The sequence below is a fragment of the Ananas comosus genome, linkage group 1, assembly GCF_001540865.1.
Source record: "Ananas comosus cultivar F153 linkage group 1, ASM154086v1, whole genome shotgun sequence".
NCBI classification, from domain to species: Eukaryota; Viridiplantae; Streptophyta; class Magnoliopsida; order Poales; family Bromeliaceae; genus Ananas; species Ananas comosus.
The window spans coordinates 10,688,891-10,710,981 of record NC_033621.1 but is presented as its reverse complement, the minus strand read 5'-3'; the positions used below and the strand labels follow the sequence as shown (position 1 = coordinate 10,710,981).

The window sequence follows — 22,091 nt, the reverse complement described above, 5'->3', positions numbered from 1 at the left end:
GGGACTAATTCTATGCCATGTTACCCAAAAAATCGACATAATAGGAAACAAGCCCAGAAATAATCTTAATATTCCCCACCTACAAAGGATTTTGGAGATCTTCCTAACATAAAAGAGAGTGTGAACAGCTCCTTAATTTCTATAAATCAAATGAACAGATAAATCTAATATGTATATATATAAACCAAAAAATCCTACAATGAAATATATTTCCTATTTATGCATGTAAGAAAAAAAATCTGCTAGCAACTATAGTAACTTTTCATGCTGAGTTTAGTAAAAGAATAAAAACACACCCTCTAATAACATAAATAACATTACTTAAAAGCATATCTATTTCTGCAAAAATTAAGTGTTTGCAGTTACAAGTAGAATTATTTACATATCTAAGAAACTTTGATAACATGATTATGAATTTATTGTCTTATGATATGTACTGCGCGATTTCGTCATCTGCACATCGACATTTTGGATGCAGGAAGTCCCACACTTTCAGCGAGAGCTGTGACTTTGTTGGTCGCGAGACTGCGAGAGTTCGAGTTATGCTCTCGCGGCGATCGATGTTCCTGCAAAACAAAAACAAATATAGCATAACAATTTCAACAAGCCAAAATGTAGCTCATGATGTTTTCTTACTAAGAACCGCGCTGATATTCTTTTCGGTCGATAGTGTTGATCAGGAATTGAAATTGAGATCAATAAGATTTCACGTAACAGGATTACGAAATACTCAGCAGAGACATTCGAGAGAAAGAAAAAAAGGATATCTATATCAATTTGATTTGAGCTTCTGAGTCAATTGGACTATTACTTATTTGAGCATTTGATGAAATGGACATTTTCGATAAGCCTAAATATTACGCTACGATATTTATCTCGCGTTTTAGAAGCAGCAGTTGATAAGGCAATGTCCTCGACTGCGACTCCTCACGACTCGCTATTTTTTGACAAATCATTCAGAAGAACAGCCACTGATACATAAAAAGTTAAGAAAAGAATATCGAGACTCGACTCTTCTGCTATCTATGGTTCCGTAAAACTGCAATTATATAAGCTCATGAAGGTGCTTATTAACTTAAATAAGGCTTTTAAAATCCAATCACTAGATACGATCTCACCGAACTAAGTCAAGCTATGATGATACATATATAAATGCGGTAATACCCCAAATTTGCTACAAAAAGGTTTTTTCTTTGTGTGTGTAGTAGATTAAATAAGTTTTAACTCTTCTTTAATTTAGTTTAAATGTCATGTCCCTTTTTTTCTTGTATTCAAATTTCTCCAAATTGGACATAGATAATTTTGATATAGTAGATTATATACATTCGTTTCGTAATTACTTACTCCTTAGTTTAACTTTCGTTTTTTTTAACCATGTATATACCAACTCTTTCTATGGTCTAAACAAATTCGCAAGATCAAGAAGAGAAGATGTGGAAAGAAGAATATGATCTTACCGTGCGAAAGGGGAACTCGTCTCCTTCGAGCATGTGCACAACATGCCCCATCCTCGGTCTCTTTTGAGCATCCGGATCGACGCATCGGAGACAAACCATTACCACTCGCTTCAATTCCCGCGACGAAGGTCGAGCTTTGATTGATGGGTCCAACACTTCCTCTAAACACCTCTTTCCGACCATCCCTTTAAACCACTCTACCAAGTTTATCTACAAAGCAGAAGCAATGATACATTTGAGAACAACAACTAATGCAAAAGCCACATTTTAATCCGCATTTTTCGTTTTCGCAAGTTCAGGTCAAAATTTTCACTATGGACAAAACGAAAGAACGAAAAAAAGAAAAAGAAAAAGAAGAAAAGAATCAAAACTGTCAAAGATTTGCCGTCACCGACCTCTCCAACCGGCCTGCTGTAGTCCACCGGATTACGACCTGATATCAATTCCATCAACAGAACGCCGAAGCTGTACGCGTCGCTGCCCTCGTTGAGTAAACCTGTGTTTACATACTCAGGTGCCACATACCTGGACAAACAGTTTGAGGAAAAGGAGAAAAATTTACATAAATCGGATAGGAATATACTGGGGATAAGATTAAATTGATCAAAAAGTGGTGCTTCTGTAAGTGCTATTTCTGTAGAGCTCTTCGAAGAACTCATAGCACTTTAACTAAAATCCGCGAATAGCTATGTTACTGGAGTCGGAGTGAAATCTTTAAATTGGAGATTTCGTTCTTGGGCTCAGAAGCTCATTTCAGTTTCCTGTCACGGCCAAAAAATCTAGACATTTTGTTCGTCAAATGTACGGTTGCTACTTTTTGGAGTAGAGAATCTGCTCCAGAAGCCAGGCTCAAATGACAACCTTCGAGAATGCCTACTAATGAAGGGACAAAATAAAATAAATGTTAGTATAAAAGAAGAACGAGATGAGGCTCACCCAAACGTCCCCATAACACGAGTCGTCACAAAGCTCGAACCAGAACCCAAAAGCTTGGCGAACCCGAAATCCGATACTTTTGGGTTCCATTGCTTGTCTAAGAGGATGTTACTCGACTTGATATCTCGGTGCACGACTTTAGGCTCTATTCCTTCGTGCAGATATGCTATTCTGCAGCAGATTTAGGTAAAATTCAGTAAGTAACTTCACAAAGAATGTTATTGGGGGAATTTCGCAGAATTAGAACCAAAAGAAGAAGCTTCTGAAAGACAATGAATGTGCAATTGATGTCTGAAATAATTAGCTACATCAATGACACATATATATATATACATATACTGAATCAAGTAAACCTGTATACATTATGTAAGATATAAGTTATGTCCCTGGAACTGAATTTTCATATATACTGTACAGAAACTTGATATTGGTATATATACCATGCACTATCTTATTTGCGAAAAGCACGGAGGATGCAACTTCTATTCACTGAATAACAAGAACACTGAAACAGAAATGAAGCAATTGGATAATATACATGAGCTAAAACTAACCCTTTTGCTGTTCCTACAGCAATTTTCATTCTGATTTCCCATGTTAGGGGGCCGAAACGTCCAACATCTCCATGCAACCACTGCTCGAGATTGCCATTCTCAGCGTACTCGTACACGAGCAGCCTAAAATTGCAGCGACAAATTATAAAACAGGCTGCTGTTTCGACAAATTATAAACTGGACAGATCTAAGTATACCTTTTAGATCCTTCTGCGCAGTAGCCAATGAGGCCGACCAGGTTCTTATGCCTTACTTTTCCTAAGGCTTCGACTTCCACCTTGAACTCCTCCTCTGCTTGGCCCCTGCAGAAATGATTGCTTACCATTATCAAGAGATTTGTCGAGCAACATATTTTGCTAAGGGAGACAGAAGATTACATGTTGTGAAGTTCTCACGAGCTCGCGTAAAGATTATTTATTGCTTTATATGTTTCAATTTTATGTTATGTATTTGCATATCTGCAACTGTAAAGTAAGATTTTGTCAACTACTACCTGTGCAACCAAATTTTCATATATGCTGTTCAAAAACTCGGTTTCGTGCGAAAACTTTGTCCTAGTCAGAATCAGCTGTTACTCCTATGGAACAGTGATAGCTTGTGCGGTTTGGCGATTTTGTTTGTGATTCCAGTGTTTGAAGTATTTACGATCCAAATTTTATAATTTTTCGATATCATATATGGTATAATCGATTCAGTAAAAACGGAGGGTTAAAAGTGATAAATCACACTAAAATTGATGATAGGATTCTTTATTTTTAGATTACGGGTATTTGCGTTAGTCTAGATACCGAAATAGAATTTGCGCTTGGATAAGTTATTCATATCTGTCATTTAGACTATCGATTTTGAAACATTTTAATCACTAGGTTAATATGGTACGAAAAAATCATTAAAATTTGATTTTAGAAACTTTAAATACTTTACACCATTGTCATTTGAAACAAAGTAGAAGTACGGAAGCTTCATAACTTTGTACTTCCTAAAGCACTCCAGCACAACTCTACTCTATATAATTATATGTAATTTTTCCATTTTTTTTTCTAAAATCATATCTAGAGTTTCATCTGTCACGTCCCCAACCTTTTAGGTCATGACGGGTATGCTCTAAAATTTAGAATTTAATCCAATTTATATACAAATTTTTATAAATTTTGTAATGTATCCGTTACAATCTAAAAGGTCTGGAGCATAATAAGAAAAAGTTAGCATCAGAGCAAAAAAAATTAAAGATGACTACGCAATCTAACAATGCTATCGGTACACTCTAAAGTGGGGTGTATGTCTTATACTCACTCCATCTAAAGACCATTTATTTTTTACTTATCATATCAATCTTTTTTGTTTTTCTACCGAAAATCATTTGAATTTTTATGAACTCTAAAATGGGGGGTGTAAGATCTACACCATATTTGGAGTGAACAAGTAGAATTTCTCCTACGCACTCACTTGTTGTTATGTAGATTCTCGACGGTGACAACCAAGCAGTCCGGCGGGACGCCGCGGTAGACCGTCAAATTGAAAGGTTGGATACTAAAGCCAAAATCTCGAAAGGCTTAATAGCCAACTCAAAATGATGTGTAGTTCAGATAAATTCTGCACGTTTTTTATCACGATAAGGATTACCACTAACTCACTTGTTATTATGTAGATTCTTAACAACATCAACCAAGCAGTCTGGCAAGACGCTTTGGTAGAACGTCAAATTGAAAGATTGAATACTAAAGTTAAGATCTTGAAAGGCTTAGTAGTCAACTCACACTGATGCATAATTCAGATAAATTTTGTACGTCATGGTAAACCATCAAATTGAAAGGTTGAGCACTAAAGTCAAAATCTTAAAAAAGCTTAGTTACTAATTCAAAATGATGCATAGTTCAAATATGTTCTGCACGCCACGGTAGACCATCAAATTGAAAGATTGAGCACTAAAGTCAAAAACTTGAAAAGGCTTAGTTACTAACTCAAAATGATGTATAGTTTAGATAAGTTCTATATCCCACGGTAGGCCATCAAATTAAAAGGTTGAGCACTAAAGTCAAAATTTTGAAAGGCTTAGTAGCTACCACAAAATGATGTATAAATGTGCATAGTTCAAATAAGTTATGTATGTTTTCTTTCATCACGATAATGATTACCACTCACTCACTCACTCACTTGTTGTTATGTAGATTCTTGACGGCGACCACCGAGCAGTCCGGCAGGACGCCACGGTAGACCGTCCCGCAGCCGCCTTTTCCAATCACATTTCCCCGGCCGCCGCCGCCGCCGCCGCCGAATCCCCCTGTCGCCACCTCGAGCTCCGCAAACGCATACCACCTCCCTCCCCACCCCATCTCCATCTCCACCACCACCTCTTCATTAGCATTCTCCTCCTTGCCGAAACCGGTGGCCTCGACCTCCGACGACGACGACGACGACGTCGACAGGCCGGACACGTGGTTCACGCGCAGCGACGGCCGGCGGCGCCACCGCCGGTCGCTGCAGCGGAGGAGGCGGATGAGGACTGCGGCGGCGGCGGCGGCGACGACGAGGGCTGCGGCGGAGACGGCGATGAGAGCGTACAGCCTCAGCCCCAGCACCGCCGTCTTCTCCGACAGGAAGAAGCCGCCGGCCATCCCCTCCTCCCGCCCGACCAGACGGCCAGCCGTGGAGATTTTTATTTTTTTATTTTCTATTTTTATTTTATTATCTTTATTTTTATTTTATTTTGGTGTAGTAGTAAAGAGACAAAAGGATTGCCGGGAAAGGCAGTGGTGCGAAATGCGAATGCCAAAGCAGCAGAGCTTATATAGGATCTGGTGGGGATGCCAATGGAATGGAATGGAATGTTAATGATTTATCTGTATTTGAATTCCAACAAAATAAATTTATTCAATACTAAACGAATATAGTTTCAAATATATCAAAAATAAAAATGGGACAAATTTTATTTGAATTTGTATTTTAAAAATTTAGATTTAATGTAATATATTTTGAAATATAGTAAAGAGAAATAATTATTTTGAATTCGGGTTCAAATTTTGGTTCTCAAATTTTTGGCCGGATTCAGGTTTGAATATGAATGCTTAAAGTATGTCGAATTCGGGTTTGGGCTTTGTATCTGATTTAACCGGTTAAGGTTCGGATTTTTAAAAATTTGCTCTATATTTTCCACTTTGTTATTCTGTAATTTAAGAAGTACACGAAAAACTTTATTTTTAAATAAGATAATAAAGTAAGTTTCTTTAGCAACTGTGCAGGATAGTACTATGTTTAACAATAGTTCCTTGTAATAAAACAAAAATAATATCACAGAATAATTAAAAATAATTTTTTGAAGCACAGAATAATAAAATAAAAGTACGCTATATCACAAACTAATTAAGTGCAACATTTTGGGTTAATTGGATGTTTAAAAAGCCAACTCAACAAACATTAAAAACTTTTAGCTTTAATTAGCTTGTTTATAAAACAAAACAGCAACAAATTAGAGGTTTTGCTTCGAATGGTAATGTTAGTTCATGAGAACTTTTTAAGTACATGCATGATAACGCGCGAGAGCATAAGCCATAAACAACTACCAGTAGTTCGAGCCATTAACTGTTGTTTATATTAATTAATAAGGGAATTAAGAGTTTAATTAAAGTTTTAATGATTATCATAATATAAGTAATATATGGCTATTATACTAATCGTGTTTGAGACTTTGAATTGAAGTATCTAAGTTGCTGGAACGTGACAAATATATAAATAGGAGTAGAGGTTGGTGCGTTATTGGAATTAGTTGTTGTCACAGCATTCAACGAGAATATAAATACAACTTTTTCAATGTATTTATTTTACAGGTTAGGTGTTTACATTGAATTCGAAGCTATGATAATACTATAAATAGAGTTGAGCTGCTATGTTTTTAAAAGCATAGATCGCCTCAAGACTCGTGCAGTATTAATAAAAAATGCGTGTAGGAACAAATCATTAATAATACTCCCCAATAGTCCCACATCGGATGGGAATGGGGTTGTCATTGGGTTTATAAGAGACTTAAACACTAGTAATAATAACTGGGCTTAAGCATTTTGGGTTGTTGGCTGGGCCCAACGAGTTATTGTTGCTAGTGGGCTGGGTCGTTACATTTGGTATCAGAGCCGGTTCACCAGCTGGACATGTGTGGCGAATCTCGGCTGAGTCAGGGTCTGGATGACGGGCTAGCGAGACGAGTCTCACATGAGTCTGTGACACCCCAATAGTCCCACATCGGATGGGAATGGGGTTGTCATTGGGTTTATAAGAGACTTAGACACTAGTAATAATAACTGGGCTTAAGCATTTTGGGCTGTTGGCTGGGCCCAACGAGTTATTGTTGCTAGTGTGTACGAATTTTGAGGCGGTCTGATGTACAAATTTTTCAACAGTAATTTATTCGAATTGATGATCAATACTATTAAACGCGATATATCTAATCTATTTGAACTCTATAGGGGTTTAATTTTGTAATTTTACGATGATTTTATGGCAACTATATTTGCCTAGCAATTTAGACATCTTATATTAGTGATTAAAAATTATTAAATATATTTGATGCAAATTGAATATATAATAAGTGATGCCTAAAAATTATAAAATTTGATTACTAAAAAGCTCAAATAGCTAGCCCAGAATCATATTTGACGATATTGATTATTAATTTGAATATTTCATCATCAAAAATGACTACATCTACTTCTTACACTCTAGGTTAACTTGCTTGTTTTATCAAATTTTTATTTTTAACATACAAAAAGTTCTACAGAGTTTTTTATATCTTTGGATGCAAGGGTGTACAATTTATACACCGATATGAGGCGAACAGGTAGTATTTTTCAAGTATTTTGACTTTGCTCTTTAAAAAAGATAATTATAATATATGTATAGAGAGAGAGTTCAATTACTATACTTATGAGTACGATCACCATCGTGTTTATAAGTTGTTTTCGATGATAAAATTTTTAAATTCACGATTCATACCATTAAACATGATTTAAAACATTTGAAATTTTTAGTAATCAAATATTGTAATTTTTCGATATATATTATTTACCTTTCAATCAAAAGATCTCAAATTTGATAATTTTTAACGACCAGTATAAAACGCATGCTAGCTTAACAATATACAACAAATATATTGAATAAAATTTTTAGTAATCAAATATTGTAATTTTTCGATATATATTATTTACCTTTCAATCAAAAGATCTCAAATTTGATAATTTTTAACGACCAGTATAAAACGCATGCTAGCTTAACAATATACAACAATCACAATCAATTAATTGATAAAAAATTTTATTCAATATATAGATAAAGATCAATAACTCTGAATTGAAATTGAAGAGTCTGTTCTTCTATTTTGAGGATGTCGTTCATTTTGATCCTTTTTTTTATTCTCTCTTGATGAACTTTATTAATAATTTCAAAAAATCATGATATTCATAATATTCTACAAGATTCAAATGCTCTATATTATATTTAACAATATGAATCGTAGATTTAGAAGCACTATCGTTGAAAACAATAGTGAGTACGACAGCCTCAGTACTCATAAAATTACTATAATCCTCCTCTCTCTCTCTCTCTCTCTCTCTCTCCCCCATAGCTAGGATACTATTAATAGTATATTAATATTGGTTACTATCCTTTTTTTTCACTCTCCCATAGCTAGGATACTATTAATAGTATATTAATATTGGTTACTATCCTTTTTTTTCACTCTTAAATCTTTACTATTCCACCATTCAATTCACTCTTTTGGGTACAAAAAAACGAGATTGTAAGGCTCTTTCTCAAACAAAGCGTTCAATATTCAAAAAATGGATAGTAAAGAATATTATTCATATATGCTAAATTACAGAAAACTCTCTTGTAATAACTCGTTTTTTCATTTTTTTTTCTGACATTTAAAAACCTACACTTTGCCTCCTTGTAAAATAAAAAATGTGTACTTCATCCCCTGCCGTTAGGATTCCGTTATAAAATATTTTTTATGCCGAAAATACCCCTCCGCCCTCTTCTCTGTTGCTTCGCCTCTCTCCGGCTCGCCACCTCGCTGCCGCCTCGCCGCCTCGCCACCTAACCGCCTCGCCGTCCTCCACTGCCTCGCCCTCGCCCACATCCCCTTCGCCGTCATCCGCCGCCTCGCCTTAGCCTTCGTTGCCCTTGCCTACCTCTCCATCAACACCCATCTCGGTTTCCTCCCTACTGTCGCTGAAATCGAGGGGCGGCGAGGGTACAGGAAGAGAAGGGGAGCAGGTGGAGAAGAAAATGGAGAGAAATCGCGGCCGATTAAGGTGGGAATCGCGGCCGATCGAAGGGACGGCTGAGGAAGATGAGGAAGAAGACGAAAATGGCGAGGGGCAAAATGGTCATTTTACACACCGTAACCCTCCTGTGAACATTTTTCATTTTACAAGGGGGCAAAGTATAGGTTTTTAAATGTCACGGGGGGAAAGTGAAAAAGCGGATTATTACATGAAAGTTTTCTGTAATTTAGCCTTCTTATATATACTATTAGTATTATTCTAGCACAACTTTCTACTTCTCTCTCTGTATATATATAGAGAGAGAGAGAAAAAATTACACTGAAATGCTTCTAATAGTATTAAGTCATTAGCGCTTGTGAGTTTTCGGCCTTTGAGTTAAGGAGTTATGAGGTTAGAATAATAGTGACCCACTTTGGTTTAGTAGTCGTTGGTGGAACAGTATAATTCATAAGAAATCTAAGAATAACTTTATTTTATACATTATTTATAAAAAAAAATTCAATCAATTTTAAAAATTTACGCTGATAGCTGAAAAATCCAAACACATTCCATACATATCAAAATTAATTTATACTTTTATTTAACATATATAACACTATTAATTTTAATAATATATCTGACTTTGTTTTCCATCATATTTTTTGTTTGCCTGAAATTCTATGAAACTTTTTTTTTCACTTACCTTTTTATATATTTTTTTTTTTGTGAAAGGTGACACGAAACGCTAGATAGACCCCAGAATCGAGGCGTAATATATTATATATATATATATATATATATATATATATATATATATATATATATACACACACATTAATCAATGTATATATAGCGATTAATCAATTTCCCTCAAAAAAATATATATATACATTAATAATCTATGTAGTTATTGTCTTGTATTGAACTAGAATTAAGATATATAGTTTTCTCTTTCTATGTTGGGAGTTAGGTGTGCTTTAAATTCTTAAATCCCACTATTTACGCATTAGAATCTTACTCTCTCAAAAAAAAAAGAATTTATAACTAATAAAATTAGAATATTTTTAAAAGTAAACGGAGACACTTCGCATTGTTTACAGTGATGGATCATCCGAATCAGCAATTGATACTGTTAAATTTGATTTAGAGTACTCTTTTAAAGTTTAGAAGATTCAAATTGGAAGAAATTAGATAGATGCTATGTTGGGAATGTTGGCTTAAAGGAGACAACATCATTTCTTTTGGCGGGAGGTCAGGTTAGGCCACATCACGTTCGAATTGACGAGAGCTAGATTGGGTTGAGCCGAGTCATATTTGAAGTGGTGTGAGACTGGTTGAGCCAAATCACAGTCGAGACCCGTGAGAACTGTATTTGCACGTTTTGAGTGAACTAGTTGCATTTTCCTTACAGCTCGAGTATTTGGAATTAATGATTAGTGCCAATGATCCGAGAGGAAAGCATCAACTGAAAACAACAAAACACTTATATTATTTACAACTAGTGCCTCTTAACAGAGCAGTTAACTTCCCTATGTAACATTATATAGTTTTGTTACATACTAGTATAGAGATTGGCAATTCAAAAAATAGAAAATGAAATTAGCATAGTAAATGATAATAACCCTGCTAAAATATAGAAAAGAGATATAGCTAATCTATTTGAACATCCTAGCAGTCGAATTTTGTGAGTTTTAGACAACTATGTTGTCTACTGATCAAGTAGTTTCAAACTCATCTTACATTAGCTAATAAAAAGTATCAACCTGGCCTAAATTTGTAGTGTAGTAGGCAATGATATCGAAAATTATAATATTTGGTTTCTAGAATGTTTAGGTAGCTTAGAGTCTTATTTAATGATGTTGATTATTGATTCGAATGTCGCAACGTCGAAAATGATCATGCAGAAGTAAAAGGCCTTATTTACTTCAAAAAGAATCTAAGCTTTGCTCTATATAAAGATAATAATAATTTTTGTTCTATGTTTTCAAGATGTTTCTTAAGTCACAATGTGCATACACTTTCTATATAAAAAGGATTTCGTGTTTCAATTTTTGAATCTGAGTCTCAGAACAGAAGGTAAAAAAATATATATCTCACTAAATTAAAATTGTTCTAAACAGTGATAGCCAATAATAGGACTTGGGAATAACTTCTTTCCATGTAATGTTTGTAAAAAATTTCAAGCGAATTTAAAAACTTAAGCTGATAGATAAAAAAATTCCAACATATTACATGCATGCCAAAATTAGTTTACACTTTTATTAACATAAAACTATCATTATTTTAATAATTATATTTGACTTTGTATTTCATCATTTTTTATGTTTGGCTCAAGCTCTATGATTTATTTTATTTTATTTTTTTTTTTTTTTTGGGGTGGGGGAGGTGACCCTAAACCCTAGCTAAACCCTAGAATCGAGGTGTAATGTACTTGTCTTGTATTGAACTATACAATGCATATAACTATATATCTCTTTCTATGTTGGTTGTTAGGTGTGCATTGAATTTTTTTTAAATCCCACTATTTAAGCATTAGAAGCTACAATTAATTATATTATTATATAAAAAAGGGAATAATTTGATAATAGTGTCAATTTTCCCCATGCATAATTTTTTATTATGTCTTAGAACTTGAATTAAGTTCAATTTTCTCACACAATGCCTAAAATATGAACATGATCTTCGCATATCATATTAAATATGAACATGAACTTTGTGTATCTTAGTGGCTATTAATTACACTTTATTTTATATACGAGAATAACGTACCGTATAAACTTTTTCTGTTTATAAATAACTACATAAACTTTAAAAACTTTATATCTATTATCTGAACTTTTAATTTTTTACAATTAATCATTTTGGATGTATTTTTATTAATTAGAGTGAGTAATATTAACTAAATAGTAAAAATATTCAAAGACTGTAATATAAAAGAGCAATGTTCCTATACACCAAATAAATCTTAGCCCTTAAATTTTTTTAAATGGACGGTAGTGATGCATCTTTTATAATGAGGTGACTGGCTTTTGTTGTCACCGGTACCGGTCACCTCGCCTACCAAAGGCAAAAACTTCCTCTTTACATGGAGTTGCACTGAGGGTATTTTTGTAAAATCTCAGCATCATAACATACAATCCTTGTAAATACAAAATATTCCGTCTTTCTCCTTCAATATTCCATCTTTGCATAATTATCTTTACTAAATTTGATTTTTTTTACTAATGAATCATATTCAAATTAAAAATATAAAATGATGCATTATTGAAAGGATTTAGCCTATCCGTTATTCTTGAGCCTGACTTCTAGTCTTTGTAAAATAGTTTGGTCCACAAAACCGGTTTTATCCAACTAAAAATATTGTGACCCTCTTAAATACCTACAACAATAGTTGAATTTCAAATTACAACCAAACTGTAAATTTAAATTCAAAACAACATTTAAAACTTTATAAATCAAATTCAATTTTTTGAATATAAAACACAAATTTTGAAATAAAACTTTTAGTTCCAATTCAAAATTTCAATTTAAATCAAAATTCAAAAGTTGGCTTTAAGATTAAACGTTCAATTTAGATTCAAATTTAAAAGTTTAATATAAATTTCAAAATTAAAATTTTACATTACAATACCAATTTCAAAAATTAAATTTAAATTCAATATTTTTTTGAGCTGGATACTTAATAAATTGGATATCATCTAATTTGGTAAGTTATCAAAGTAAATAAAATATTTAATATTTAAAGTATGCTGACAAATTTGGTATATACTAATTTTTTTTCCAATATTGTCATGTTAACTAATTCAAATCGGTAACATGTTCAACAAGTTACTTCATGTAAAGTCCAACTATACCCTTTACTAATTAAGGAATTAAATTTTAATATTTATGGTGTATTGAAGTATTTCTCAATATAAAAAGCCTTTTAGACGTCAAGGTTAAAACTTGTGGTAAAAATATTAAATTTTAGCATTTGAGTGTTAAAGATTGAATACGATCTTTAATACTCAATTTTAGTCACCAAAGCCTGTGCAATGCTTACTTTTCTGTTCCTAGATAGTTGAGTACTTAATTTTTGCAAAACTTCAATCCCTCTTTCTCATTTTCTTTTTTTTGCACTTAGTCTTTGAGGGCAAGGAGGTCCGGACAAGCAAGATCGAGATAAGTTTACCCATCTTTGAGCAGAAAAGCTGGCACCGCATGGACTTTAGCGAGCAAAATCACTAAGTTCGTGACAAACAGGTCACATCTATATTGTGGCTTGCACGTTTTTTTCGTATGTTGATCATTTAGGTAATGGTTATAAATTTCAAATTGATAAAATAAAAATCTAAATAGTTAGCTATAAAAGTTTGAAAGTTCGGGGTGTGTGCATGAGAATTGCAAGAATTATACTAATTAAATCTATAAAAACAATTATACATTCAAATTACTTTCTCCAACTGATGCAATTGGAACTACGGTCAATTTCGGTATAGTTCGAACTACTGCAATTTAACCTCTTTACGTAGTTCCAACTACAATAGATGATTCAAATGTATCGAACTACTTACTAGATTTGGATTTGCATATAGTTGTAAATAAAGTGCAATTATAACTATATGTAATCAAAAAGCCCTTTTACATTTGTACAGAGCTTGACTGCTATAATTTTCTGATTAAGATCGCCTATACACTCATAAGTCATTTTTCATGATAGAATTTTCGAATTGGCGTTCATACCGTTAAATATAATTTAGAATTATTTGACATAATATACACTATGACTAAAAGACCATAAAATTGATGGTTCTAATAGCCGATATGAGGTGCTTTTTAATTTAACAATGTTGAAGAATCAGAATAGATTCAAATTTTTTATAAAACAATATTTAATTCATTATCTACATTAAGATCAATAACTTCAATCTTGATTGAAGATTCCGATTCTTTAGTTTTAGAAAACCGTTCGATTTTGGTCATTCTTAGCCGTCGTATTAATAAGTTATCTTCTTTGATAGAACTTCTGAATTAACAATTCATATCGTTAAATTTTATAATTTTTGATAATAGAAACCAAATTTAGCAATTTTTAAAATTATAATAAATTTTATCAAGAAGGTATAAAATGAATAGTTAAAATCGAATGACCTTCGGATTCATTAATTTACGATCAAAATTATTGATTTTGATTTAGATTGTAGCTTTAATCAATGACTTTGCAGTAAAGATAAAATAATGTCATGTCCACCTATATATTATATATTGTTCATCAATCATTCATTCACTCTAACTAATTCTTTTCTTTTCTTTTGTTTTTCTTTTTCTTTTTCTTTTGTCTTTTCTCTTTTTGGGGGGCCATTCCACCTCCCACTCTCTTTCTATGTTCTTTTAAGGCAAGATGTAGACCTATTTACTTTGAAAATTTTAAAGCCATTTACAAATAAATAAAACTTTTCAAAAGATGAGCAATACTACTAATACGGTACACTCTAAAATAAAGAGTACATCTTACATCCTTTTCATTGCAAAAGTATTAATACTTGTCGGATCAATATTTTTTATTTTTACTAAAACCATTTAAAATTTTATCAATCCTAAGATGAGAGGAGTAAGATCTACACTTTCCTTTTTAGTGTACAAGAGGTATTTTCCTTCAAAGATATTCTTGTTTGATGTTGCAGTTAGGGAACTAAGCAAATGGATGCGGGTCGATGGAGCTCCTGTCCCACTCCGCCCTGAATGAGACGATAAATGTAGACCAAAAAAAATAATAATAATAATCCGGTTTAAATCTGTCTCAAATATTTAAAAAATAATAATAATCCGCTCTGATTAAGGCTGGAACTTAGCTGGGCATTGGTCGTGCCATACTATGCTCAAATCGGGTCGAAATTAAAGTCCGGTCCAATCCCGAGCTGTAAGCCTAATACACATCAAGCTTTGCATGCATTTATCAAATAGCACATACAAGATATCTATTTTTATAAGTTCGAGATCGACTGGAGTTTGATCATACCAAAAATTAATTTACTTTCAAATAACAAGAAACGTCTAATTAATTAGGACTATAGAATAATACTATATGTAACAAATAATTAAAAATGTGGTTAGTTGGTAAATATAATTAATATATTGGGCTTTCGGGTCGGATCCAGACTGGGCTTGGACATGTCCAAATAGACCCGTAATATTTGTGGATCAAAATTTAAACCCGTGATGTGTGGCAATGATTTAGAGACTGTTGACCATCTGTTGGTTGGATGCGTAATTAGCAGATTTTTTATGTACAACATCCTAGAAGGTAGATACATTCCAGAGCCTGGGATGGAGGTCAGGAGTGTTTGGGAGCTTCTGGCTGCGGACCGCTGTCAAGGGGCAGCTATGAGGGATCTTAACCAAGGTCGTAACCTGTTGGTGGATGATCTAACGAGAAAGAAATTATATTACTTTTAGGAGCTAATCATTTGACTTTTTTTTGACTATTCGACGAATACGGGACATGAGTAAAGATTGGACTGAGTATTGCAGCTCTTAGTGCTTTAGTTTTGTGTGAGGGATATTGAGTGAGGAGTACAAGTATCAATTTTTTGTATTTTTTTATTTTTATTTTATTTGTCTTTTTTATTTTGGTTGCCTTTAATATTTTTCGATGCCGTGTTGCCTCAATCTTTGTAGCTAAATTCATCTACTAAATGAATGAAGTGGGTAGCGTGTTACCTTTCTCTCTCTCTCTCTCTCAAAAAAAAAAAAAAAAAAAAAAAAAAAAAAACCCAGCTAAGGCTCAAAATTACAAGTCAGATATCCAAAGCTTGGCCCATACATGGTCCGTTGGGCAGTGCCTTGTTTAGGCCCAGGCCGAATTTCACCCCTAGCCGCAAACCATCAAAAATTCACTAAAAACCCGCTCCTACCCCGGCCCACTCCGAGGAGCACTAATTGTGAGTAAAACAGGGCCTCTATATTATGAGAGGTGTAAGATTTACACTTCATTTTAAGGATATACTAGTAGCACGACAGAGCTCTTTTTGTAAGGAAAGTTCTATGGGTACGACGTAAAAGGGCAACGTAAATCTTTCACTCTTGTCCTTGGATTTAAAAATTCTTCATGTTTTTACTAATAAAAAAAAGAAATTTGAAAGGCAAGAACTTAATAAAAAATTGGATATTCCATACACTTTGGCCATATGGTTCAAACACCGCTGCTAATATATATATATTTTTTTTGTTACAATCTTTCCTTAACAACCGTTTTAGAAGGTTATCCTTTCTGTACAGCAAAATTTATTTTTTTTAATAAATTTATTTGAACTATGCAAAATGATGCATAGTTTAAATAAGTTGTATACATTTCTATCGAAAATAAGACCAAAATGGTAGCACAACAAACCAACCGATCAATCAAATATACCATTTTATCCCCACCCCTGGATGGGCCACCTCTTCTCCGGGTCCGGCAACCACGACGACCTCTTCTTCTTCTTCTTTCTCCTCCTCTCCTCCTCCTCCGTCTTTGCCGCTGCCGCCGCCTCCGCATCGTCATCGTCGCCTTCTTCGCCCCCTCTCCTCGCAAACACGTACTGCATCAGCTTCTGCTTCTGCTTCTGCTTCTGCTTCTGCTTTTTCCTGTCGATCGGATCGGGATCCTCAGGCGACCGCATGGACTGCGACAAGCGCTCATATCCGGGCAACGGCATGTCGTCGTCGTCGTCGTCATCGTCGTTGCGACCGTTCTTGTGCGTAAAGGCCGTAACGCCTCCTACTGCTTCCATTAGAAGCAGGTGCTGGCAGCTTCGGGAGCGGCCGGTGATCCTCCGGAGGAAGGAGCAGGAGTCAGTCCTATACATCCTACGGCTGCTGCCGTGACTCTCCCCCGCAGCCGCCATCGTGACCTCGCAAGCAGCGCATGCGCTACTACGATCGATGCTTTCGCTTCTGAAAAAATGGAATGTCAAAGAATATTATTTTAGGAAAATGATAAGAAAATGATGAGAGAGATCAAGGAAGCTTCAGCTCTCATGAATTATCTTCTTTTAATTTTTTTTTATTTATTTTTTCTTTTAAATCGTGGTTGACTTTTTGATTGAGGAGACTTGACCGAAAAGCCGTGTGGATTTTTTTAAAAAAAAATAAATTTTATAAATTTATTTCTATTTTCTTGTAAAGATCTAATATTAAATAGGATAATAATTAAAGTGGCAGGCATATTTTAAAAACTGTAAGATGATAACCTATAAATTATGTATAGAAGTGCAAAATATTATATTTTAGGGTAAATTTTACTTTTGGCTCTCGAATAATGATTATTTTGACTCGAATTTTTTAAATTATTAAAATTATCCAATAGAGTCAGCAATATATTGATATCTCTTTAATGTTGAAATGATACAACAATATCGTGATGGATGTAAGATGATATAATTATTTTCATAATAGTGACATGTCATAATATTTCGGCAACCGTTAGGTGGAGAAATCGATTCGGTGCGATATGTACGTACATTTTCTCCTCTATGTTATGTCCCTCGATATGCAGCTGAATTTGTACTCTTTATTTTAATTGTGGACAAAAGAGGAACAACCAGGTCGGGTTCTTTTCCGAGTCTTAGTCCATCGTGTTCTTTTTCCATATCCTTCAATTCAACTACGGCGTAGCTATAATTAAAGCGACATCCGCAAGGTGGTTTCGCGTCATTTTCTTAAATCGCTTTCGAAAACCACTGTTTGAAATTTGAATTTCAAACAATCGTCGATTTGAATACTCATTATGCATTAAATCCTTCTGCTCTTCGGCTTAGTTCCCCACCCACTGTATGATCAAAAATACTTCTATAGTTAAAAGAGAGGCCTATTAAATTATTTGATAATATTTAGGAGTCTAAGAAGGGATGAGAAACAGGCTAGAGATGTCAACGGGTCGGATTCGGGGGCGGATTTTTAAAAACCCGAACCCGAACCCGACTCCAAACCCGAGACCCGAACCCGAACCCGAACCCGACGGATTTTAAAAATCCATATCCAAACCCGAACCTGAACCCGAAAATTTGAACCCAAAACAATTATTTCTTTTTGTAATATTTCAAAATATATTGTATTAAATCTAAATTTTTAAAATACAAAATCAAATATAACATTATATTTTTATATACATATTATATATAATGTAAAATAAATTCGGGTTCGTTGGGCTTTGGGTCCGAAAGTCGGGACGTTCCTGGTCGGATCACAATTCAAAAATCCATATCGCAATCCATATCCGTACGGGGTTTCTATTTCTTTATATCCGACTATCCAAATCTATATTCATATCACACGGAATATATCCGTTTCAATTCGATTGCGGATTGACATAAAATTTTGTGATATCCATACACATTTGAGCATTCCTAAAGCTAGTAATGGAATGAGTAATGTAACTGGCTGTCATTTATAATCCATATGCATATTTTATTGTCAAGCATCCAAATATATAATATATATAGTATATATATATTATAATATATATATATATAGTATATATATATATATAGTATATAAGTTATCTAATGTTATATGAATCGCAAATCCGAATCCAAAAAGAAGGAATAGTAAGATAGAGTTAAAAAAAAATCTCTATTCATTATTTTATAGTCAGATCCATATATAAATTTGAATCTGAAGAAAGAATAATAATCTAAATCTAAATCTACTAATCCGAGATTGAAAAAGGTATCTAACTCTAGTAATGAGAATCAATAATCGAGGGCATAGTACAAGATTTCAAATTCATAATCATCTCGGTAGGTTCCAATTTTGAAAATTGAACAGGTTCTATACATTTTCTAAAAATAAAAAGTTGGTAATAGTTCTGGAATTAAAATAAAGAAGTTAATGTTTGCCACCATTTGAGGCAGTGGGGCATAGATGACGATTCCCAGTATCGTGTAAATTGATAAGTTATTTAAATAATTAAGATCCCGATTGTATAATGGTTTTTTAACTTGTATTATGGGTCACTATCAATAATTCTCGAAAATTAAATTATTTTTAAATACAAATAATAGAAAAGTTTGATACATCCTTGATCGACTCTATATTAGGCAAATAAAATATAGAATATTATGAAATTAATTTGTAGCAAAACTAAATATAGTCTAAATGCGTGATTTAACATGAAAGAGTTTTCCTTTCATTGTGTTGATTCATATATATATATATATATATATATATATATATATATATATATATATATATATATATATATATATGTAGCTCTTTGCACGATCTTAAATGTCATGATTTGTCACGATAATATATTTCACTTACTAAAATATTCATATTATTTTGTAAAGAAAAAATGACTTGAGAGGTGCAATATATGTCTGTATAGAAATTTAATTATACTTTTTATCCTTTATCTAGCAAATAAAAAATATATTATTATTAATATATTACCATAATATGATATAAAAGTTTTTAGTTGATACACTTCAAGGACAAAAATTGATGAGAACAACAAGAATTAATTAATTGGATAATCTTCAAAATAAGAAAAATAGAATATATTATCTTTAGTGGTGCCCAATGGTGGCCATTAATTATAATGTGGCAAAAGTTTGATCCTACACAAAAAAAAGAAAAAAAAAAAAACAATGGAGTTTGAGACCAATTTGATCTCTAACACAATTTCTGATTACTGCAACTAATTAGCTAGATATAAAAGTTTGAATTTATAAACCATATATCTCTTTATTTAAAAACAGATTGTGGTTTATTTTATTTCATTTTTATAGTTTGGATGATGTTAGAACTAAAACTGAGAAAATCTAGTTCGTCGGATGCGAAAATACCAAAAGAGATCCGAGAAAGAGAGAAGAAAAATAAAGCACACAATATTTACATGGTTCGGCCAACGGCCTACGTCCACGGGCGAAGACAGAGCGAAAATCTTCATTAGAATCAAAGTGGTGTACAAAATATGTCTCTCTCACAAAACCCTAATCCCAAAAAATACACCCATATTTCCTCTCTCATCTTCCGCACCAAATCAATGGTATAAAGGGTATATTTATAATAGTGGCTAAATCCTAATACAACTAAGAATACAAATCCACTAAGATTAGGAATATATCAATAAAATTAGGCATAATCTAAACTTAACTTAATGGGATAATCAAAACAGAATAGAGTTAGAAAATCTTGTGGTACTAAAATTCGAGACATATCTAACAGATGATAATGTCAAATTGTTCTGATAGTTCAAATGGACCTAAAACTTTCTTTCTCAAAAAATTAATTACACATTTGGACTAGGCACTACATCTACTCAGAAATTCAAAGCTTGGTACGCGTTAAAACTAATTATGGGCTAGTTATCGACTAATCAATTTTTTAGTACGTTATTAGAGCCAGCTCACTACAGGAAAAGGTGCTTGTAGAGGCGCTTTTTAGTTATCATAGAGGTGGTTTAAGAAAAGACGTTTGTAGAGGCGGTTTAAACCGCCTATACGAATTGTAGAGACGGTTCCAACAACCACTCTAAAACATCTATTTTTTTATTTTTCTTTAATCAATAAATATGGCGCAGCGCATCTGATATCTATCATGTACGTGAATATGGTATTAAGACTAATTCCAAATCCTTTTCCACTAAATCAATCTTTTTGGATGCATATTTAGTATTAATAGTTAGATCACCAACTTATAAGTGCCAATGTATAACAACTTTTGAACTAAATAATTAATGAAGTACTTTTGCACCTATTTAAATGAATCAATGGTCTTTCTAAGTTTCTAATTGCTACAAAGTGAACTTGATTTTTTTTCTTTTTTTTTTGAAAAAAAATTGACAAGTTGATCAATCATGTTATCAACCTAATTTCATTCTTTAATATTCAGGGGTGTTCGTTTCCTCTGAAAAAAAATTTAGAAAATAACTTTTTGGCCGAAAAAGTATTTTCAGTACACTAGGTTTCCAGAAAAATTAGTTTTTCTAAAAAAAAAAATTCCCCAAATCCTATGAAAAAAAGGTTACTTTCATGTTCGATTTTTTTTTTTTTGTTTGGAAAACAAAAAAGACAAAAAATTGTTTTCCATAAATTTTTCTTCTCCAAAAAATAATTTTTCATAATTTTCTGAGGAATTAAACACCTCCTAAGTCAAAAAAAGCTTTGCACATTGATTTAAAATTATTCTATAAGACTTTCAAAATATGAAAATTTTCACATGCCGCCTAAACGCAAACTTCTTAAAAAAATCATAGGGAGAATAATCAAAAACGCTCCGCAAAGACCACTAGCGCTAGTAACTCGTTGGACCCAAATTATTAGACCAAAATATTTAAGTCCAGATATTATTACTAAAGCCCTTCTTACTTATACTTTGATACAAAATTTCTTTCTCATTCGATGTGGCACCGTCGGGATGTTTGAGAGAGAGAGATTCGATGTGGTACTATCGGGATGCTAGAGAGAGAGAAAAAAAAAAAGAGAGGAATAAGAGAAAGAAGGGGAGATAAGGGGAGACAATTAGAAAAGGAAATGGATGAGGAAAGAAGTAAATACATGGAGAAGAGGGGAGAGTTAATAAGAGCACTACACAAAAGAATCACCTTGTATTTTACACACACAAAACAAAAATAAAAATAAAAAACAAAAAAAGGGTTAAATACATACAGGTTCCTACAAACATAGTGAATTACAAATATATTCCTATAAAGTTCAACTTTCATATGTTATTTTTGTAAAAATTCTAATATTTTCAAATATGTTCCTCTGATTTGTTACCGTTATAAAATTATTTATATTTTANTAGTTTAACTATAGGTTAAATGCTTAATCCTAATTAGTTTATGAAATAACTCGAATTTTTGTCCCTCTTGTATTATACTTTTGTAGCTTTAAAGGAGCATACTTGTGATGACAAAAATGACA

General features: G+C 33.1%; 2 protein-coding genes across 2 annotated transcripts; both read right to left on the bottom strand.

Annotated features, from left to right (window-relative positions):
• LOC109712898 (probable receptor-like serine/threonine-protein kinase At4g34500) lies at nucleotides 299–5,577 on the bottom strand. The gene is made up of 7 exons (XM_020236741.1): nucleotides 5,102–5,577; nucleotides 3,145–3,249; nucleotides 2,948–3,070; nucleotides 2,394–2,564; nucleotides 1,853–1,982; nucleotides 1,458–1,667; nucleotides 299–566 (listed from the first exon to the last, which is right to left on the bottom strand). The coding sequence occupies exons 1-7, from the start codon at nucleotides 5,560–5,562 to the stop codon at nucleotides 450–452; spliced, it is 1,317 nt and encodes a 438-aa protein (XP_020092330.1). The 5' UTR covers nucleotides 5,563–5,577; the 3' UTR covers nucleotides 299–449.
• Nucleotides 16,367–17,192, bottom strand: LOC109720770. Its single transcript, XM_020248083.1, has one exon. The coding sequence runs from the start codon at nucleotides 17,064–17,066 to the stop codon at nucleotides 16,596–16,598; it is 471 nt and encodes a 156-aa protein (XP_020103672.1). The 5' UTR covers nucleotides 17,067–17,192; the 3' UTR covers nucleotides 16,367–16,595.